Source organism: Lethenteron reissneri, chromosome 67 (genome assembly GCF_015708825.2).
Source record: "Lethenteron reissneri isolate LAM-NWPU_2019-01 chromosome 67, ASM1570882v1, whole genome shotgun sequence".
Taxonomy (NCBI): Eukaryota; Metazoa; Chordata; class Hyperoartia; order Petromyzontiformes; family Petromyzontidae; genus Lethenteron; species Lethenteron reissneri.
The window spans coordinates 2,809,849-2,833,378 of NC_083845.1; the positions used below are offsets into that span (position 1 = coordinate 2,809,849).

Sequence of the window (23,530 nt, forward strand, 5' to 3'; positions counted from 1 at the left end):
ACAGAGACCCATAGACTCACACAGAGACCCATAGACTCACACAGAGACCCATAGACTCACACAGAGACCAATAGACTCACACAGAGACCCATATACTCACACAGAGACTCAAAGACTCACACAGACACCCATATTCTCACAAAGAGACAGATATTCTCACACAGAGACAAATAGACTCACACAGAGACCCATAGACTCATATTTAGACCCTCCTCCCTCCTCCTTCTTCTATCTGGGTCACATCCCTCCCAAACGCCCCTTGTGTGTGTTCAATGTCTGGTGCATCGTTGAACTCTGTACAAATATAACGTGTGTGTGTATATATCTATACACATATATATGTCTCAGTGGTATTCATAAAAAAAACTAATTGGCAATCCCATGCAGACATCACAGATACCAGAACAGTGGTGACAACTCTGACCAAATGAGCAATTATTGCCTTCGTGGTTGGCGGTGGTAATTGTTCAGTACTCAACATGGACTTGGCATGGAAACTAAACGAGTTTTAGTATATTTTACCAGGTGAGGTCCCACATAGGCCTTCGCGGCCAATATTATTAATAATACAGTTTTTGTGTGAGATCGCGTTATTTATAAATGTGTTGTAACCCTCCACCACCTGACATGGCCAATCAGCAAAAAAGTGTCACGTTGACAAAAGACAAATAGTTCACTACTTTAGCCCACCGGTGTGTTAAAGAGTGAATCAACATCATTTACAGTTTTTTTTAGTACGACGTTTCGCTGGTAATTACATCCAGCATCATCAGGCAATTCATCATTCTGGCGAATTGCCCCATTCTGGCGAACTGCCCGATGATGCTGGATGTAATTACCAGCGAAACGTCGTACTAAAAAAAACTGTAAATGTTGTGGATTCACTCTTCAACACACCGGTGGGCTAAAGTAGTGAACTATTTGGCCGTGTCGGGTGGGTGGAGGGTTACGACACATGTATAAATAACGCGATCTAACCCATGAACAGGTAAGGCCCGCTGATCAATGTAGCTCTTTTCCAGAAGCGATTTGGCTATCGCAAATTATAGCCCGACGAGAAGTGGCTTATCGTCGTGTCTAACAGCCAAATACTCTCAACGCGGGGATGTTGATTCCAAATGTGGAGGGAAAATCTGAACCAGAATGTTTGTTTCTACAGCAGGAGGAATCCGATGAGCTGTGAAGCTCTTTTTACAAAGATGTCCAGTAGGGGCACGGGGTAAGAACGTCACAACAACAAACAACACAACAAACACGACGGGAGTCGCAAACATCTCGATTTGAAGCTTCTGTGACTGCAGGAATCCATGCTTTTTCGTTCTTTCGGTAGTCACGTAGAAGGGAAATAATAAAATAAAAAAATAGAACAATACAATTCTCACGACGTTTCGATTGCAACACGGGCAATCATCTTTTTTCAAATGTTCTTGCCGTGGTTTTCACACCTGATGATGGTTGCTTGTGTTACGATCGAAGCGTCGTGATAATTGTATTGTTAAATTTTTATTATTTTATTATTTCCCTTCCACGTGAACCAAGAATATGAATCACCGAGACACAAACAAACACAACACCAAACCATCCACATCCTACCAGGCAAAGCCCACTGAGGTATTAACTGATGTTTCACAAGCGACATCGCCACCACGAACCGATAGCTCAACAAAGTGGCACCATCATTCGGACATTTCTGGCAGCAGCCAAAAATCGTGGAAATCGTCCAAACGCGGTGATGTTGATCCTTGGTGTGGAGGGGGAAATCGGGCATAGTCACGAAATGTCACCATTTTTTATATATATAAAAAAATTAGGGCCCAACATTAATTACGAAAAAAAAACCCGATTAATTGTATTTTCTTGAAGTAAATATCACCCCATCTTAAAATTGACATGCAAATGTAATCCCGAGCCCCGTCCACTGACCCTTGGGCTACACCCATCTCAAATCTTGTAAACTCCCTGCCTCAGCAGCGCTCCCCACAGATAGTCTTGCCTGCCTCAGCAGCTCTCCCGCTATATTTTTCACCTGATGTCGATCGCTTGTGGTGCGATCGAAACGTCGTGATATTGTCAATAAATTTTTTTATATTAATTTTGTTATTTTTCTATCCACGTGGCTTTACCGAAAGACCCAAAGAATAAGTAAACGCCAGTAACGTGTCCACTTTCTGAGTACGGCCGTCCATAAATGACGTTACGCGATTTTAGACGATTTTTGACCCTCCCCCCTCGTCACACGGCGTCACAAAAAGTCAGACCCCCCCCCCCCAAATATGACGTCACAAAGCTCTGCCCCCCCCCAAACCATATTTCCATTTTAAACATCAAACATGCTTCAAATCGCTTTAAAATATTGTCATTGTAGTGCGTATTTAATGTGGCGCTGCACTCTGATGTTGTAGGAGTGTTTATTTATTTAAAGTTGCGCATTTTGATGTGACGTCACATTTATCCCCCCCCCCCCCTCGTCACACATCGTCACAAAAAATCTGACACCCCCTCCCTTGGTGCGTGACGTCATTTATGGACGGCCCCTAATCTGGCACCAGTGCCAGAGTTGGGCGTGCAGGGTGTGGGGTGCGTGGGGGGGGCCAAGGTGGTGGTGGCTGGGTGGGTGGGGGGCGACTACTCCCATCGTCCCCACTATGTATGGAACTTCTTTCGCACCGTACGTAGGGCAACTGTGCCCTGTAGACAGACGAGCGGGCGGAGCGTGCCGTGGCGTTTCTGCTGAGCTTGCTGTAGATCCCAGGGTCTCATTGCCCTCCGGCGTTCGTGTTTAGTGCCCCCCAACAGCCACCATCCATCAGTCTGGGTGTTCTCATCTTATTTTAAAAGATTTACAAAGAGCCTCAGACAAGGCGCTTCGGATGAGGCCCATTTGTAAATCGTACGCGGGATTAACAATCTATGGGGTGAATGATGACGAATGGGTTCAACGAATGAATGGATTGGGGAGTTGATGAGTGGGAGCAAAACGTGAGTTTTGAGATTGCAAAGATTGTAATCCGTTACGATCTTGGAATTTTACGTAAGATCAGAAGCGTGTTTGTTTTTGTATGCGAGACGCAATAATTGCATTGTAACGGCTTTGACGAGAATCGGTGTTTTCGAAGATAATTCTGAATCGCTGGGCAGTAGTTGGCAAAGCAAGCGAAGATGAAGGTACAGCTCCCTCCCCTCCCTCGGCACAGCCTGAGCAAACGCTGCTCGCGAGCGTCGGTTCAGGGCTGGGCCCGGCCGCCTTTGTCTCCCGAAGCGCGCGATCTTGACACGCATACACAAAAGTTAACACTATACTGTACGCAGAGTCAAATAATTAATATGCAGGACTTTAATAGAAATGTAATTATACTATGGTTAGGCGTCATGAGGCATAATAACAGTGAAATGTTAATATTGACCGTGCTGCATTATCGATTTATGTGTAAATCCAATGCATTATGCCACATTATGTACGTATATAGAGGGTGTGTCTAAAACACAAGGTGCCTTAATATATCATTACAATGTGTGCGCTTGGTACATTCATTTACCTAACACATGTATATGCATCGTAACTATATTATTCATGGGATATGCCCAAATGAAACAGAACAGCTGATACATATTTTACAATCCTGTATTTCTCGGTGAGTTTAGATGTAGCCTGTACTGTATGTCCAAATGCATACATTTTTCTCCCCTTAAGTTAATTCGGTTGTGTATTATGGCAAATATTATATATCTATTGAAATAAAAGGGAAATTTGTGATTATGTGTATGTTCAAAATGTTTAGCGTACTTCCCGACATGCAACAAACTTGAAATTTGCCATGTGGGTACTTTCCAGACTGTACACCATGCAAAAATTATAAAAATACACTTTTTTTGGGGGGGGGAGCTCAATAATGCATTTAATTTTTTGCACGGCAAGTGAGCTGTGACGTAACATCTGTCACGTGACCCGCGCATGTGGAAGCGTCACGCATTGTAGTGTAGCGGTTAGCGCTACGCTGCGCTACGAACCCGGCAACCCCAGTTCGATTCCCGCTCACGGCCAACACCGGTGACGATTATTTGAACCGGTCCTGGGCCTCCCCTAGGTCGATTCAGTCTCAAACAATTAACTGGTGTGGTTGTGTGAACATCGCCACTGGGGAGACAAAGGCGGCCGGGCGTGGTGAATCCCAGTCCCGGGCGAAGCCGGGTAGTAGAGCTAGTTTACAATATATTAAATATTCAGTATTCAGTATTTCACTGATGTACGGTGTGGACAGCTGTGCAAAATTTAAATATAATCATCATTATCATCAGCAGCCATGGTCAATCCACTGCTGAATGAATATTTCCCCAAATCTATCTATGTTTTAGCATATGCTGTGAATAACAAATTAATGTTTGTTATATTCTCATGAACAGCGGCGTAGCACGGGCATCTTCATGTCTGTAGTGTTAGAGTGATTGTGAAGTCATGTCTAGGGAGTGTGCATGCTTTGATGTGTGTGTGCTTAGTGATGTCATCATCCCTAATCGGGGTTGTTGGGGTAGATCGCGTAAATAGAAACGTCGTGGTCGTGAAACCCGCCACCACCCGGCACAGGCAATTGGTAAAGTTTGTCACGTGAAGACAACGAGACAATTCGTTGCTAGTACAGCACGTGAACACCCTGGCTGATTGGCTGTGTCGGGTGGTGGCGGGATTAGCGACACATTTACATGCACGCGATGTGACCTCAAAATAAACTCTGTTATGGGTCATATTTATCGCGACAATGTCCGTGCACAGAATCATGCAATTCATATGTATTATTGGTTTTTTCGGTAAAGTCACGTAGAAGGGAAATAATACAATTATAAAAATAAAACAATAAAATTCTCACGACGTTTCTATTGCAACACAAGCAGCCGTCCTCAGTGAAGAAACTAGAGCTGTCGGAAAGACAGCGTCCCAATGTCTTTCCGACAGCTCTGTTCCTTCACCTGAGGACGGCTGCTTGTGTTGTGGCCGAAACGTCGTTAGAATTGTATTTTATTATGTTTTATTATTTATTATTTCCCTTTTACGTGACTTTACCGAAAGAACCAAGAATATGAATCCCTGCAGTCACGAAAACTTTAAATTAAAAAAATGCATATATAATTATGTATTTCGAATGTATCTCGATTATGCACGTCATCTGTACGCGATTTCGTGTATAGATGCGTTGCGTGTACGTGTGTATCGATGTGTGCATGTGTTTACGCGTGCATGCGTTTTGTGTTCATATGTAACGCAGTGTGGAGAGCGGTGGTGCAGTGGTTAGCCCTGCACCGCGCTACAAACCCAATAACGGTGGCGAATGTTCGACCTGCTACTGGGTATCCCCTAGGTCGACTCAGCCTAAAATGAGTACCTGGTGCGTTGTGTAAACATCGTCACTGGGTAGGATGTGGGGTGGGTGGCCAACAGTAGCACTTGCCCCAGCAGTGTGTTGAAGGCTTTCCCGGGAATATGTGCTTGCTTGTATTAACCCAAGGCCTTAGCCTTAGAGTCAACATTGGGGGGGACCAACTCTTCCAGGGTGTCTGGGGGTACCCAACCCAGAAAAATATCTATAGTTGAAAACTAATTTCCTGCCTAAAATATGAAAAAATTCACCCACACATGGGATGGACTTTTTATTTATTTTTACAACAATGTCTAATAGTGTATTGTATTATACATTGCTCTGTTTTAACTTTTTTACCATTTCTTGTTTCATTGTATGTAATGGCAGAGATTAGGGATTTATAAGGAACAACCATAACCACAATCATATAAACAGAAATCTATGCATTCATTTATATGAAGACAAGTCCAGATATTGTGGCCGAGGTTTAGCAAATTGTTGTTTTCATTTACATAGCATAGCAATTATATTTTATAGCAATATATTGAGGTTGGGACATTTTGAGCATATTTGAATATAAATTATAATTACGGCCTTGTATTAATCCCATGATGTGCCTGACACATATGTAGAAGTACGTGTCTGTAACGGTCTTCTCACTCAAACCCATGGCACCGGTCTGTCACACGACCTCCTGTAAAAGCAGCGAGCCTTCGGCACGCCGAGGGTGCACCTAGCCTGGCACAGACGCCCTGGTGACGTCACCGCCACTTACTGGCGAACTGCGCTTGTTGTTGTTATGACCACCGATAAACACGGACACGGCACAGCAACCACGCCCGGCCGCCTTTAAATGCCCAGTGTTGACATTTATATTGCACCAGGAACTCGTTTCGGGCTGAGCTGAGCTAGGGGGAGGCCGCGTACAGGTTTTTTCAGATATTCACCATTTCACAGGTGCTCGCTAACAATCACTTGCGCCGACAACCTACAGAAAAAGAGGCTTATATGGGGGGTGCTCGCCCTTGCACGTACAACAATCTATTACAAGGTGGTGCTTCAAAAACATGTGAACACTTCGGAGAATTCGCAACAACACCACGAGAAATCTGCTGGAAAAGATTGCAGGCACGCGTTGACAACGATGGCGAACAAGTGGTGAGACTCGTTGACTTGTTGAAGCTATTAACGCTACATTTGTTATCATGTTACAGTGTAGTATTAGCCGTTATTTTTCCATTAAAAACGAGAGTCCCGTGTAAGTGTTAACATTTTTTTGAAGCGCCCTGTATAGCAACATCCACGTGGATCTTGATTTGAAGCTTTCGTGACTGCAGGGATCCATACTCTTTGGTTCTTTCGGTAAAGTCACGTAGGTAGAAAAATAAAATAAATCACGACGTTTCGGGCGCAACACAAGCGAACGAACCAAAGAGTATGACCACATGGATATTCCACTATGTATGTTCCAATGTGCGTCGCGGGTGTTTGCACGTTTGCAGTGTCATCATCACACGCCCTGTGCAGGCGATCTCACCGAACATGCCCAGGTGTCCTTTGGTGATTGGGTTAAAGTCTCCGTAGGTCAGCAGGATGATGTGTGGAGCCATCCGTTCGCCCATCTCTGCACCCAGCAGAGCCACCACCACCAGCAGCAAATACCAGCACTGCAAACAGCACCAGCAGCACTGCCTACAGCAGCAATACCAGCACTGCAAACAGCACCAGCAGCAATACCAGCTCTGCCTAGAGCAGCAGCAATATCAGCACTGCCTAGAGCAGCAGCAGCAGCAATACCAGCACTGCCTAGAGCAGCAGCAATATCAGCACTGTCAGCAGCAGCAGCAATACCAGCACTGACTGCCTAGAGCAGCAACAGCAGCAACATCAGCACTGTCAACAGCAGCAGCTGCAGCAATATCGGCAGCGGCGCTGTGGGGTCCTCTCGTCAGCTGGGTGTGACGTCTGGGCGGTGAACCGATGTGGCACGGGCCAATCCGAGCACGAGGGGAGAGAAGGGGAGAGAGGAAAGGAGAGAGAGAGGCACACAGGGAGGGGTCGTGGGGGATGTAGAGATGAGAGAGAGGGGGGTGTAGGAAATGGGACAGAGGGGAGGGGGGAGAGGCAGGGTGATGCCCACTGGGTGATGAGGGAGATGAGAGCGGACAGAGACGTGGGGAGAGAGCAGAGAAGGGAGGGGGAGGGGGTGCAGTGCCTTGAGGATGGAGCGAGAGGGAGGGGGGAGGGGTGGACCCATTACGTCACCTCGGATGAGATTGCGGTGAGCCAGGGATGAGAGTCGCTAGTGATGCCAGATCGGAGGGATTCACCTCGTGGTCGGGGATGCCGGCAGCAGTGTGCGTGATGGGGATGAACGATTTTGGGAGAATGTCTAATTGCGATTTTTCTGAGATCGCGATTTGATTTGCGATAAAAAAAATGTAAGCCAAGCTTCAGCTCAATATTCATTGTGGAATGGATTTCGATTTACAGTATTCGTGACTACAGGGATTCATATTCTTGGTTCTTTCGTTAAAGTCAAGTAGAGGGAAAATAAGAATAAATATTTATTTTATTTTATTATTTCCCTTCTACGTGACTTTACCGAAAGAACCAATAATGTGTAATAGATGTAAAACATGTGATGGAGACTACCATCAAAATAATGCAATGATGAGAACTTACAAGATATGAATTGCTTCGAAAATGTATTTATTAAAATGTTTATTTGAAATAGAACAATCAAACATCGAACAATCGTTAATTTAAACAATAAAGTTATAATTATACAAAATAAAACAATTACAATTAGTAAAATGACTTTTAAAATCGCAGCCTTTTGCGATTGGCTAATCGCATTGCTTCAAATTGCGATTTCCATTTCAAATCGATTATTCGTTCAGCCCGAGTGCGTGGTTCAGTCCAGTTCATTTCAGTTCATTGATTAGGTATAGCCCTGTGAGCCATTCGGCTCTTGAATCGGGTGGTTCGCACGCCGGACTTGAAATCCACAGACGTCGCCGGCGATTCCCACCCCCTGGCACATCGCTGGGGGGCACATCGCTGCACTCAGCAGCAGCAGTGTGTGGGGGGGGCACATTGCTGCACTCAGCAGCAGCAGTGTGTGGGGGGGGCACATTGCTGCACTCAGCAGCAGCAGTGTGTGGGGGGGGGCACATTGCTGCACTCAGCAGCAGCAGTGAGTGGGGGGGGGCACATTACTGCACTCAGCAGCAGCAGTGAGTGGGGGGGGGCACATTGCTGCACTCAGCAGCAGCAGCAGTGAGTGGGGGGGGGGCACATCGCTGCACTCAGCAGCAGCAGTGAGTGGGGGGGGGGCACATTACTGCACTCAGCAGCAGCAGTGAGTGGGGGGGGCACATTACTGCACTCAGCAGCAGCAGTGAGTGGGGGGGGGGGGCACATTACTGCACTCAGCAGCAGCAGTGAGTGGGGGGGACACATTACTGCACTCAGCAGCAGCAGTGAGTGGGGGGGGGCACATTACTGCACTCAGCAGCAGCAGTGAGTGGGGGGGGCACATTGCTGCACTCAGCAGCAGCAGCAGTGAGTGGGGGGGGGGGGCACATCGCTGCACTCAGCAGCAGCAGCAGTGTGTGGGGGGGGGGCACATTGCTGCACCCAGCAGCAGCAGTGAGTGGGGGGGGCACATCGCTGCACTCAGCAGCAGCAGTGTGTGGGGGGGGGCACATTGCTGCACTCAGCAGCAGCAGTGTGTGGGGGGGGGCACATCGCTGCACTCAGCAGCAGCAGCAGTGTGTGGGGGGGGGGCACATCGCTGCACTCAGCAGCAGCAGTGTGTGGGGGGGGGGGCACATCGCTGCACTCAGCAGCAGCAGTGTGTGGGGGGGGGGGCACATCGCTGCACTCAGCAGCAGCAGCAGTGTGTGGGGGGGGGGCACATCGCTGCACCAGCAGCAGCAGTGTGTGGGGGGGGGGGGCACATCGCTGCACCAGCAGCAGCAGTGTGTGGGGGGGGGGCACATCGCTGCACTCAGCAGCAGCAGTGTGTGGGGGGGGGGGCACATCGCTGCACCAGCAGCAGCAGCTCGTGTGGGGGGGGGGGGCACATCGCTGCACTCAGCAGCAGCAGTGTGTGGGGGGGGGCACATCGCTGCACCAGCAGCAGCAGCTCGTGTGGGGGGGGGGGGCACATCGCTGCACTCAGCAGCAGCAGTGTGTGGGGGGGGGCACATCGCTGCACCAGCAGCAGCAGCTCGTGTGGGGGGGGGGGGGGGCACATCGCTGCACTCAGCAGCAGCAGTGTGTGGGGGGGGGGGGGGCACATCGCTGCACCAGCAGCAGCAGCTCGTGTGGGGGGGGGGCACATCGCTGCACTCAGCAGCAGCAGCTCGTGGGGGGGGGGGGGGCACATCGCTGCACTCAGCAGCAGCAGCGTGTGGGGGGGGGGCACATCGCTGCACTCAGCAGCAGCAGCTCGTGTGGGGGGGGGGCACATCGCTGCACTCAGCAGCAGCAGCTCGTGTGTGGGGGGGGGCACATCACTGCACTCAGCAGCAGCAGTGTGTGTGGGGGGGGGCACATCGCTGCACTCAGCAGCAGCAGTGTGTGTGGGGGGGGGCACATCGCTGCACTCAGCAGCAGCAGTGTGTGTGGGGGGGGGCACATTGCTGCACTCAGCAGCAGCAGCGTGTGTGGGGGGGGGGGCACATCGCTGCACTCAGCAGCAGCAGTGTGTGTGGGGGGGGGGGCACATCGCTGCACTCAGCAGCAGCAGTGTGTGTGGGGGGGGGCACATCGCTGCACTCAGCAGCAGCAGTGTGTGTGGGGGGGGGCACATTGCTGCACTCAGCAGCAGCGTGTGTGGGGGGGGGGGCACATCGCTGCACTCAGCAGCAGCAGTGTGTGTGGGGGGGGCACATCGCTGCACTCGCTGCACTCAGCAGCAGCAGTGTGTGTGGGGGGGGGCACATTGCTGCACTCAGCAGCAGCGTGTGTGGGGGGGGGGGCACAGCCGCCGATCGTCTCGTCGGCAGCTCGCCTGCGGTGGGGCGAAGTGTGTGGGGGGTAAATCCCCGCACTTGGCAAGCGTGGAAGAGTAGGCCGAAGTAGCCTCTCGGGCACTGCATCTTCTTATTCTTCTTGACCTGGGGGTGCACGCTGCACCCCCCTGGGGGGGGGGGAGTGGCGAGACGCGGCAAGATTTTTGTTTCGAAGGTAAATAATCGAAAACGCAGATTAAGCACTGGGCACGTCAAGTGCCAACTTTGTTTCATCCAACCCGATGTATGTATGGACGTTGCACGTGTTGTTGTTGTTTTACGATTGAGCAGCACGGGGGTGCGAGTCTGCAGTGAGGGTTCGCAGAGCCACTGCTCTGCTCGGGAGCTCCCTCGAGTCCTGGAGGACCTTCCACCACCAGTGGGCGTGAGCGGGCCACTTGCAGGGCTGCGCCCATATGTAGTAGCTACTACTACATATGTAGTAGTAGCTACTACTACATATGTAGTAGTAGCTACTACATATGTAGTAGTAGCTACTACTACATATGTAGTAGCTACTACTACTACTTATGTAGTAGTAGCTACTACATATGTAGTAGCTACTACATATGTAGTATGTAGTAGTAGCTACTACATATGTAGTATGTAGTAGTAGCTACTACTACATATGTACATATATAGTAGTAGCTACTACTACATATCAGAGGTGTGGACTCGAGTCATGTGACTTGGACTCGAGTCAGACTCGAGTCATGAATTTGATGACTTCAGACTCGACTTGGACTTGCATAACAATGACTTTGTCCCACCTCTGCTACATATACATATGTACTACATATGTAGTAGCTACTACTACTACATATGTAGTAGTAGCTACTACGACATAGCGTGTCTAACACGCCCCCCTCAGTGTGTGACTCTGGCTCTGACACGAGCCAGTGCCTCCCCAGCCATTGACCTCACCGCACGCCACTGATGTGTGTGATGTGCGTGCGACCTACGTACTCGGCCGTGCTAATCGGAGGTGCGTTGGTGATGGACAACCAACGAAACTCACACAAACGCAGTTCTAAATCGACACGTTCACGAGAGGCATTCAGAGTTGGGGAGGGGGGGGGCACGCACAGAAGTCACGTGATTTGCCAGAGGCTTGCGCTGACTCAGCCGTAAAGAAACGCTTGTCCCCTTTGCTTTGAGTGAACATGAAAGTCACGGGGGGATCGATGGTGGGGTGGGGGAAGGGCCAGCGAGCCCTTGGCCACCATGGGGGAGGATGAGCTGGTCGCTGTGGTGGCACGGCGTGAACCACAGCGTGTCTGTGTGTCTGTGTGTGTCTGTGTGTGTGTGTCTGTGTGTGTGTGTGTGTCTGTGTGTGTGTCTGTGTGTGTGTGTCTGTGTGTGTGTCTGTGTGTGTGTCTGTGCGTGTGTGTATGTGTGTGTCTGTGTGTGTGTCTGTGCGTGTGTGTGTGTCTGTGTGTGTCTGTGCGTGTGTGTGTCTGTGTGTGTGTGTGCGTGTGTGTCTGTGGGTGTGTGCGTGTCTGTGTGTCTGTGTGTGTCTGTGTGTGTGTGCGTGTCTGTGTGTCTGTGTGTGTCTGTGCGTGTGTGTGTCTGTGTGTGTGTGCGTGTGTGTCTGTGGGTGTGTCTCTGTGCGTGTATGTGTCTGTGCGTATATGTGTGTCTGTGTGTGTGTCTGTGTGTGTGTGTCTGTGTGTGTCTGCGCGTGTGTGTGTCTGTGCGTGTGTGTCTGTGCGTGTGTGTGTCTGTGCGTATATGTGTGTCTGTGTGTGTGTCTGTGTGTGTCTGCGTGTGTGTGTGTCTGTGCGTGTGTGTGTCTGTGTGTGTGTCTGTGCGTGTGCGCTACGAACCTGGCGACACGGGTTCGATTCCCGCTCACGGCCAACACCAGTGACGATTATCTGAACCGGTCCTGGGCCTCCCCTAGGTCGACTCAGCCTTAAATGAGTACCCGGTGCGGTGTGTAAACATCGCCACTGGGGAGACAAAGGCGGTCGGGCGTGGTGCTGGCCACCCACCCCCTCGTGTACCGTTCCGGCCTTCATAGGTGCTCGCTAACAGCACTTGCCCCTACAGTCTATTAAGGCTATACGGGGGATCTTTGTTCTTTGTTGTGTGTGTGTCTGTGCGTGTGTGTGTCTGTGCGTCTGTGGGTGTCTGTGTGTGTGTGTCTGTGTGTGTGTCTGTGCGTGTGCGCTACGAAGCTGGCGACCCGGGTTCGATTCCCGCTCACGGCCAACACCTAGTGACGATTTTCTGGGCCTCCCCTAGGTCGACTCAGCTTCAAATGAGTAGCTCGTGTGATGTGTGAGCATCGTCACTGGGGAGGCAATGGCGGCCGGGCGTGGTGTTGGCCACCCACCCCCTCGTGTGCCGTGCCGGCCTTCATAGGTGCTCGCTAACAGCACTTGCCCCAATAGTCTGTTCAGGCTAGACGGGCGATCTTTGTCTTTGCACTCAAATTCCCCCCCCCCCCCCCCAATAAAGTCGATGTAGGCATTGTGTGGGGGGTGGGGGGGGTCTCCCTGTGTGAATGTGCCTCTGTGCGTGAGTGGGGAGCAGAAGGCGAGCGGACGGGGGAGCGGTGGTGAAGCGGTTAGGGGCCGTCCATAAATGACGTCACGCGATTTTGGACGATTTTTGATCCCCCCCCCTTCGTCACACGGCGTCACAAAAAGCCCGACCCCCCCCCCCCCTCGAATATGACGTTACAAAGCTCTGCCCCCCCCACCCTCCCAGAAAAAATAAAACATGCTTCATATCGCTTTAAACTATTGTCATTGTAGTGCGTATTTAATGTGGCGCTGCACTCTGATGTTGTAGGAGAAAACATTTATTAAAACGTCTATTTAATTAAGTAGAACATGGTGTCTATATTTATTTAATTAAAGTTGCGCATTTTTACGTGACGTCACATTTCTCACCCCCCCCCCCTCGTCACACATCATCACAAATGTCTGACCCCCCCCCCCCCCTTAGGTGCGTGACGTCATTTATGGACGACCCCAGGGCCTCCCGAGGAGTTCCATTCCCACTCACGGGCAACACCGACGAGGATTATCAGAACCGGTCCTGGGCCTCCCCTAGGTCGACTCAGCCTCTAATGAGTACCCAGTGCGGTGTGTAGTAAACATCGCCACTGGGGAGACAAAGGCGGTCCCGGCGTGGTGCCGGCCACCCAACCCACCCCCTCGTGTGCCGTGCCGGACTTTTAAAAGTGCTCGCTAACAGCACTTGCCCCAACGATCTGGAAAGGCTACACGGGGGATCTTTGTCTCGTGAGAGAGCCCGAAGCTGGTGAAGGAAGCTGCTGGGCAAGTTGGAGGCAGTCGTCCTCCAGCACGGACGACGCTCACAACAACGAGCGGAAGGCCGGGCGGATAAAACACAGCGAGTTGGCACAGTAGGGGGGCACGGCTGGTGGTGCATCTGCCGGTCATCTCAGTCAGTCAACCCATGCCACGTGCTCTGTCTGCCCTGTGACCTCCTGCCGACACCTCACGTGGCCTCGGGCTGAACCTAGCCTGGCACAGGCGCCGTGGTGACTCAACCGACACTTTGTTGAGAGAGCGGCGTGCAAAACAGAAGCACTGGGCGGCCGGGCGTGGTTGCAGGCCACACCACCCCTTATTATGCCGTGGCGGCCTTCATAGGTGCTCGCTAACAGCACTTGCCCCAACAGTCAATGTCGGATATACGGGGATCTTTGTCTGTGTAGGGGTGGGAGGTAGGGGATGGGGGTAGTTTTTTTTTGCATTTGCCCCAAGGTCTATAATCCTGAACAGGGGGGGTCTTTGTCGCTGTGTTGTGTGTGAATGTGCAGCTGTGTGGGCTTGTGTGTACATGGGTGCGAATGCCTACACTCACACGCAAGTGTGTGCGTGTAAATATTCAGCTGTGCGTATTTGTGCGTGATTATGCAGTTGTGTGTATTTGTGTGTGTGAGGAGGAAGTCTCACCCCCTTTGAGTGGCTGGCTGAGGTGCCATCCGTTGATGAAGTACTGAAGGTGATCCAGAGTCTGAGACAAGGAAAGGCACCGGGCAGAGATAATTTCCCAAGCGAAATGCTCAGGGAGGGTGGCGTTTGTGCACAGACTGCCCTACATGACATCATAACAACAGTCCGGACCACTGGACGGGTTCCGCAGGATTGAAAGGATGCCCTGGTGGTCCCCCTCTTTAAGAAGGGGGACCGCACAGAATGTAACAACTACAGGGGCATCTCACTCCTCAATGTTTGGGAAAGGTCCTGGCAAGGATTATTCAGCATCGCCTTGCTAGGCACGCTGAGGAGAGGCTTGCGGAGCCCCAATGCGGTTTCAGGAAAGGGCGGTCCTGCACAGATGCCATATTTTCTGTCCGTCTGCTATAGCAGAGGTGTAGGGAATTCCAACAAGACCTACATCTCTGCTTTCATCAGTTGCGTAACACTGTGTGAAAGCTACCTGGTCTGTCGTTCTGCACGAAGCTTCGGGTCTTCTCTGCCACAGTCATTCTTTTCCTTCTCTACGCTTGCGAAACGTGGACCCCCCTAATGGATCATCGTCGCCGGTTAGAAACATTTAGGCTGGCCTGCCTACGATCAATCCTGGATTTAACCAGGCTGGATTGTGTGAGGAGCTCACAAATCTTCGAAAATCTGGACAAAGTCCCATCGGTAAGCTCCTCCGGCAGACAAGGCTGCGTTGGCTAGGCCATGGAGCCCGCATGTCCAATCACCGCATGCATAAACAGATTTTGTTCGGCCGGATCGAGGGGGCTAAACGGGCGCGGCACGGGCTAGAAAAGAGATGGAGTGATGTGGTACAGGAGAATTTGGAGCTGAGTGGACTTGCCGGTGACTGGTACCAGCGGTGTCAAGATCGGCCTCTGTAGGGGAGGCTCGTGAAGGAGGCTAATGGGCAGTTGGAGGCAGTCGCCCTCCAACAACAACAGAAGGCGGAGGAGCGACGCTCACAACAACGAGCGGAGCGCCGGGTGGCTAAAGCACAGCAAGTTGGCACAGTAGGGGGCACAGGTGGTGCATCAGCCAGTCATCTCAGTCATCTTGGTCAGTCGACCCGTGGCACCTGGGTCTGCCCCGTGACCTCCTGCCAGCGGGCGCTCGACACTTCACGTGGCCTCAAGGTGCACATAGCCTGGCACAAGCTTCGTGGTGACGTCACTGCCAATGGCGGTTGTTGTTGTTGATTGTGAATATGCAGCTGTGTGAACACATCGCTACTGCTGCTGCTGTCGTCGTGCGCGTGAACAGCCACGGAGACGGAGCGGCAGTAGCCACTGCCTAGGCGGAGTTTGACTTCTCAATTGTAAACTACTTACACTTCATATGCTTGGGTCTTTCGGTAAAGTCACGTAGATAGGTTCAAAGAAAATAACAAAAAATTATCTATCTACGCGACTTTACCGAAATACCCAAGAATATGAATTCCTTCAGTCACGAAAGCTTTAAGTCAAGATGTTACTTACACACAAGTTACACGTAAGTTAATTAAAGTTATGGGCGGGGCATTGCCCCCCTCCCCTCCTCGTGCCCCCCCTCCCCCCTGGCCACCTCCGCCCATGGCAGGCAGAGAGAGCAACTCAGTGCCCAGCGTGCGCCCTGGGGGTCGGGGGAAGCGGGGGGCGAGAGGGACACGGTACAGAGATGTCAAACTGGGATAAGGCGGGCGGGGTGGGGGTAGGGGTGGGGGTAGGGGGGGTGGGAGGAGGGGTGGGGGTAGGGGGGGAGCAGGGGTGGGGGGAGTGGGTGGGGGTGGGAGTAGGGGTGAGGGTAGGGGGGGGTGGGGGTAGGGGGGGTGGGAGTCAGAGTGGGGATAGGGGGGGTGGGAGTAGGGGTGGGGGTGAGTGGGTGATGGTGGGGGTAGGAGGGTGGGGGTGGGGGTGAGTGGGTGGGGGTGAGTGGGTGGGGGTGGGAGTAGGGGTGGGGGTGAGTGGGTAGGGGTGGGTGGGTAGGGGTGGGGGTGAGTGGGTGAGGGTGGGGGTAGGAGGGTGGGGGTGAATGGGTGGGGGTGAGTGGGTGGGGGTGGTAGTAGGGGTGGGGGTGAGTGGGTGGGGGTGGGAGCAGGCCCCACTGGGTGAGTGTTTGGAATTTTTGTAGAGAGAGAGAGAGAGGTGGGGTTGGTGGGGGGGTAACACAAAAACCAACCTCTCCAGCTCTCCCCGTCCCATTGGCCGGGTTCAACACCAACCACCCAGCGTCGACGGTTTGTTGCGTGACCCCCTCCCCAGCCGAGGTCCTCCCTCTCTACCCATTGGTCGTCTGGGAGGCCCAAGAGGGCAGTGTTCACGTTTCAAAGTGGCCAGAGCACCAAGAATAAGAAGAAGACTCAATCGCGTTCACAGAGCCCGGCCAACAGTTCCAATCTACCCCTCCCCCCCGGTTAATTATACATCGGCAAATCGTCGCTCACGGTGGCGATTTGCATCGTGGCAAAGCGCTGAGGAATTCACCACATTGTCGGCCGCCCTGCCCCCCTCCCCCAGAGAGTTGAATCTACAACTTGACATCCGTTCTGGGGCTTGCTGCTTCTCCTCCCTTTACACATCGAGTGGCCCCCCTCGCCGATCGGCGTTGACCCCCACGAATGCCGAGGGGATGAAGTGAGGAGGAGGTGGTGAAGGTGGTGGTGGTAGAACAAGAGGAGGTGGAGGAGGTGGTGCTGCAGAAGGAGGTGGACAAGGTGGAGGAGGAGGTCCAGGAGGTGGAGGAGGAGGTGGGACAGGAGCAGGACGAGGTCACCGCACATCAAAGCCTCGGGAAGGATTTTGCCGTCAGGAATCGGACAGAGGCACGAGGTAAGGGTTCTGTGTGTGTGTCTCACCTTTGTATTGTTATTGTGTCTTACCTTTGTATTGTGTGTGTGGCTCACCTTTGTATTGTGTGTGTGCCTTACCTTTGTATTGTGTGTGTGTATCTCACCTTTGTATTGTGTGTGGCTCATCTTTGTATTGTGTGTGTGCCTTACCTTTGTATTGTGTGTGTGTATCTCACCTTTGTATTGTGTGTGGCTCATTTTTGTATTGTGTGTGTGTCTTACCTTTGTATTGTGTGTGTCTCACCTTTGTATTGTGTGTGTCTCACCTTTGTATTGTGTGTGGCTCACCTTTGTATTGTGTGATTGTGTAGCTTGTCATTGTATTGTGTAGCTTGTCATTGTATTGTGTAGCTTGTCATTGTATTGTGTAGCTTGTCATTGTATTGTGTAGCTTGTCATTGTATTGTGTAGCTTGTCATTGTATTGTGTAGCTTGTCATTGTATTGTGTAGCTTGTCATTGTATTGTGTGGCTTGTCATTGTATTGTGTAGCTTGTCATTGTGTAGCTTGTCATTGTATTGTGTAGCTTGTCATTGTATTGTGTAGCTTGTCATTGTATTGTGTAGCTTGTCATTGTATTGTGTAGCTTGTCATTGTATTGTGTAGCTTGTCATTGTATTGTGTGCGAGTCTATGCGCTGCTGCGGCTCAAATTGTTTTAAATCGTCAGGTGTGTATAGATGATGATGGTGATGATGGTGATGATGATGGTGATGATGGTGGTGATGGTGGTGATGATGGTGATGATGATGATGGTGATGATGATGGTGATGATGGTGATAATGGTGGTGATGATGATGGTGATGATAATGGTGATGGTGGTGATGATGATGGTGATGATGATATGATGGTGGTGATGATGATGGTGGTGATGATGATGATGGTGATGATGGTGATGGTGGTGATGATGATGATGGTGATGATGATGGTGATGATGGTGATGATGGTGATGCTGATTTTGCGTGACTTACATAACAACGCGTTTGTGAATGTGGTGGTGTCACGGCCACCGCACGAGACTCGCGAGCCAGAGGTCCGTCGGTTCGAGTCCATGTCACCGGCGCGGCCGTTAAACAACGGGGAGGGGGCGAGAGTTTCCTGACCCCCCCCCCAAAACCACCCCAGCCCCCCCCCCGTCTCTGTCCACCCAGCCGCAGTGTGAATGGGTTAATCCCCCCCCCCCCGGCCCCCCACTTGCGCAAGAGCGCAGAAGCGTGGCCACCACATCGACGCCTCTACGTAAGGAACGAGGCAGGTGGACTTCTCCACAAATCTGGCTGTTGCCTGATGAAGCTGGTTGTAATTACTGGCGAAACGTCGTACTTCAGATTGTAAATGTTGTGGCTTGGCTCTCCAACACACAACCTGTGTGTGATGGACTAGTATACTACACTATACACTACACTACTATACACTACACTATACACTACACTACTATACACTACACTATACACAATTATACACTATACACTACACTACTATACACTACACTACTATGCACTATTATACACTGACTACACTATACACTACACTATACACTACACTATACACTACTATACACTACACTATACACTACACTATACACTACTATACACTACACTATTATACACTACACTACTATACACTACACTACTATACACTACACTATACACTACACTACTATACACTACACTATACACTACACTATACACTACGCTACTATACACTACACTACTATACACTATACACTACACTACTATACACTACACTATACACTACACTACTATACACTACACTATACACTACACTACTATACACTACACTATACACTACACTATACACTACGCTACTAAACACTACACTACTATACACTACACTATACACTACACCATACACTACACTACTATACACTACACTACTATACACTACACTATACACTACACTATACACTAGACTACTATACACTATACTACTATACACTACACTGTACACTACACTACTATACACTACACTATACACTACACTACTATACACTACTATACACTACACTGTACACTATACACTACACTATACACTACACTACTATGCACTACACTGTACACTACACTACTATACACTACACTGTACACTACACTATACACTACACTATACACTACACTGCTATACACTACACTGTACACTATACACTACACTATACACTACACTATACACTACACTACTATACAATACACGAAACACTACACTACTATACACTACACTGTACACTATACACTACACTATACACTACACTATACACTACACTATACATTACTATACACTACACTACTATACACTGCACTATACACTACACTACTGTACACTACACTCTACACTACACTATAAACTACACTATACACTATACTATACACTACAATACTATACACTACACTATACACTACACTATACACTACACTATACACTACACTACACACTAGTGCTGTACTAGAGACGAATTGTTCACGTTCTGTTTACGTGACAACCCTTACTAGTTGGCCGTGTCGGGTGGTGGCGGGTTTTAACGACACATTAATATATTACTTACGCGATCTGACCCAAAAAAACCTCTATTATGGATGATGTTGGTCGCGAAACCCACGACTTGTTAGACTGAATGGGTTCTACGTGACTTTACCGAAAGAACCAAGAAGAGGGTTCACCGCAGTGAGTTCATTGGGCAGGTCGAGCACGGCGGGGGGTAAAGCGTGGAAACTTTTAGCTTTTTCAATCCGTTGCGCCCCTAGAATGTGGAGTCGCGCGGGGCGATCGTGACCACGATTGGGGTCTTTAGAGGGGGGTGCTGCCCCCCCCCACGCCCCCCCCGCCCCGCCACTGACGGAGCCCAACGTCTGGAACGTCGTGCCGAACGAAGGAACGCGCGGCAGCGGAGACGAGATGCCAGAGGAGTTTGGGGCGGCTCATAATCGGTGGTGAGGACTAGCCCGAAGCCAGCGTGGTGACTCTGACATGTGCCAAGTGTCATCGCGTAGCTGCCAACCCCTTGTCAGTGACCCTACCTCGTTACAGACCAATCACGGGGCCCTATCGGTCACCCCCTTGCCCCTTACAAGTCTCAAAGTCCCATCATCACAAGGGAGACACACACATAAATAGACGCATTTTTTTCACGTCATTGTGCCCGTATTGAAACGGCTGTACGCGGTATGGATCTGATTACTCAATTCCCCCGTACGAGAATACGGGGTAACCCGTATGGGTTGATAGGTGTGCTATCACTATCACTATCCATAGCACTATCCAGAGCCCTAGCCCGAACACTATCCTTATCGGACACATCTGACAACCCCTTATCAGTGCCCCTACCTTAGTACAGACCAATTCAGACCCTATCGATCACCCCCGTGCCCCTTATAGATCTCAACGTTCAGCCGACAAAGTCCCATCATCACAAGGGTAGAAACACACGCAATTAGACGCATTTGTTCACGTCGTTTTGCCCGTATTGAAACGGCTGTACGCGGTATGGACCTGATTACTCAATTTCCCTGCACAAGGCCACGGAGCAAGCCGTATGGGTTGACGGGGTGTGTGAGCAGTAGGGCAAGTGGGGTTGCTTGGACCTGCATCTATGTCCTGGAGGCTTCCCCAATATTCGAGAGAAAACTCCGTACTGACCGTGCGTGGTGAAGTATGGTCACCTCGAATGAAGTATGCTCAATGCAGTTGGCTCATTCGAGGTGGCGTGTGGGAGGTCACTCAGCAAGCAGTGGCGTCACACAAGTCTCCGTTTAAAAACACATTCGAAGGGACTTTCCCTCTCCCCCCAAACAAAATCTAAAAAATATAAATCCTTAAAAAAGGTATCCTTGAAACTAATTGTAATTCTTAAAAAAATAATCCTTAAAAATTGTTATTCTTAAAAAAAGTTATCTTTAAAAATATTGTAATCCTTAAAAAATTGTAATCATTAAAAAGGTAATCCTTCAAAAATTGTAATCATTAAAAAGGTAATCCTTAAAAAAAATTATCCTTAAAAAAATAGTAATCCTTAAAAAAAATTTAGTGACTTTATTATAATGAAAGTCGAATAAACATTTTAACGACGACAGCCAGGTCACGCCGTGCTCATGCGCACGCCGACAAACAGCCAGCGCTTTCGTCACTCCACTGCTGGATGATTTCCCCAAACCGGGTACGGTCACGGCGGGGGTGGAGTGGCGGGACCTTTGACCATACTTCACCACGCACGGAGAGCTGCCCCTTTGAGTAATCTCGCCACCCGAGAAGGCAGCCTGAGCCATCTGCCTGGTGAATTATTGAAAACGGCCGACACTGTACCAGCCCCCGCTGCTCCTAGCCCGGGTGCGGGCGGCAGGAATGTGGAATTCAAATGTGGCACTCCACGATTTGAATGTTGCATGGGGGACCGCGCCATATCTGCGCGCGTCATGGGCGGGAGAAAGCAAAACAACCACGCGCCTCTTCTTGCTTCTTTCGGTAAAGTAATCACGTAGAAGGGAAATAATAAAATAATACAATTAAACATTCAGACGCTGTCTTCCCGACAGACCTGTTCTTCACCTGAGGACGGCTGCTTGCGTTGTGGCCGAAACGTCGTGAGAATTGTATTTTATTATGTTTTATTTTTATTATTTTATTATTTCCCTTCTACGTGATGACTTTACTGAAAGAACCAAGAAGATGAATCCCTGCGGTCACGAAAGCTTTACATCGAAATTTAAGCACGAGCCTCTCTGCCCTGCTGTGTCACGAGTCTCATCCATTCGACTCGTTTTAGCCACAAACGAGGCGTTTCGATAGACGTTTCGGGCACACCCCCCCCCCACCCACCACCCGTTTTGGCCGAACAAATGCTTCGCAACGGCACGAAATAAAAAAGACGCGCGTGCAATACTGTATAGTGTGCGGAAGGGCCCGTTGCCCGAAACGTCGCGTGATTTTGTGTAACGTTGTCCGTGTGAGACATCGGACATCAGGAGTGAGGCAGGGGTGAGGTTGACAATGCGGTGACGTGTGTGCGTCTTACAGACGGTGGCATTTTTGTTTTAACATCGTCATCATCATCGTCATCATCATCATCGTCATCAGCCACGTTGAATCCACTGCTGGATGAGTGTCTCTCCAATCAGTCCACAGCATTCAAAACTTTAAAAAAAAAATTTCAATCGGAATCGCGCCGAGGGATAACATTCGGTGCCAACGCTGCGACGCAGCGAAACGCGCCAACGTTGGGCGGACGTTCGTTGGCATGAGACGAACGTCGGGCCCGGTGCAGCGAAACGTCGGACACGGCGCACCCTAGAGCTGCCCGCACTCTCTCCTCGCCACGGCCACGCTGGCGCGGCGAAGCTTGCTCGCGTTGTGGTGGTTACGTTGTGGTGGTTACGTTGTGGTGGTTACGTTGTGGTGGTTACGTTGTTGTTGTTACGTTGTGGTTACGTTGTGGTGGTTACGTTGTGGTGGTTACGTTGTGGTGGTTACGTTGTTGTTACGTTGTGGTGGTTACGTTGTGGTGGTTACGTTGTGGTGGTTACGTTGTGGTGGTTACGTTGTGGTGGTTACGTTGTGGTGGTTACGTTGTGGTGGTTACGTTGTTGTTACGTTGTGGTGGTTACGTTGTTGTGGTTACGTTGTGGTGGTTACGTTGTGGTGGTTACGTTGTGGTGGTTACGTTGTGGTGGTTACGTTGTGGTGGTTACGTTGTTGTTACGTTGTGGTGGTTACGTTGTGGTGGTTACGTTGTGGTGGTTACGTTGTGGTGGTTACGTTGTGGTGGTTACGTTGTGGTGGTTACGTTGTGGTGGTTACGTTGTGGTGGTTACGTTGTGGTGGTTACGTTGTGGTGGTTACGTTGTGGTTGTTACGTTGTGGTGGTTACGTTGTGGTTGTTACGTTGTGGTGGTTACGTTGTGGTTGTTACGTTGTGGTGGTTACGTTGTGGTTACGTTGTGGTGGTTACGTTGTGGTGGTTACGTTGTGGTTGTTACGTTGTGATTGTTACGTTGTGATTGTTACGTTGTGATTGTTACGTTGTGGTTGTTACGTTGTGGTTACGTTGTGGTTGTTACGTTGTGATTGTTACGTTGTGGTTACGTTGTGGTTGTTACGTTGTGATTGTTACGTTGTGGTTACGTTTTGGTTGTTACGTTGTGGTGGTTACGTTGTGGTTGTTACGTTGTGGTTGTTACGTTGTGGTTACGTTCAGCCTTCGACGCGGCATAAATCCTTTCCCACATTCACCCCCCCCCCCCTTTCATCCACCCCACTCCTCCCAACAACCCATTCATTCATTCACCATTCATTCACTCATTCACCATTATTCATTCATTTCTCCGCCTCAATCCACTGCCTGCAATAGAGCTCA

The 23,530-nt window shown here is 50.2% G+C and overlaps 2 protein-coding genes across 3 annotated transcripts in view; one reads left to right on the plus strand and one right to left on the minus strand.

Annotated features, from left to right (window-relative positions):
- LOC133360218 (nicotinamide/nicotinic acid mononucleotide adenylyltransferase 2-like) overlaps nt 1-7,172 on the minus strand; it is a 30,227-nt gene extending 23,055 nt beyond the window's left edge. For both annotated transcript variants that reach the window (XM_061578852.1, XM_061578851.1), the window contains exon 1: nt 6,889-7,172. In XM_061578852.1, the coding sequence (XP_061434836.1) occupies nt 6,889-6,973 (85 nt within the window). In that variant the 5' untranslated portion in view covers nt 6,974-7,172. The remainder of the gene's footprint in view (nt 1-6,888) is intronic.
- A 9,344-nt stretch (nt 7,173-16,516) lies between these two features.
- The window catches only part of LOC133360101 (uncharacterized), a 59,692-nt gene continuing 52,678 nt past the window's right edge, over nt 16,517-23,530 (plus strand). Inside the window, exon 1 of the mRNA XM_061578688.1 lies at nt 16,517-17,150. The gene's annotated coding sequence lies outside the window, so the exon portion shown is untranslated. The remainder of the gene's footprint in view (nt 17,151-23,530) is intronic.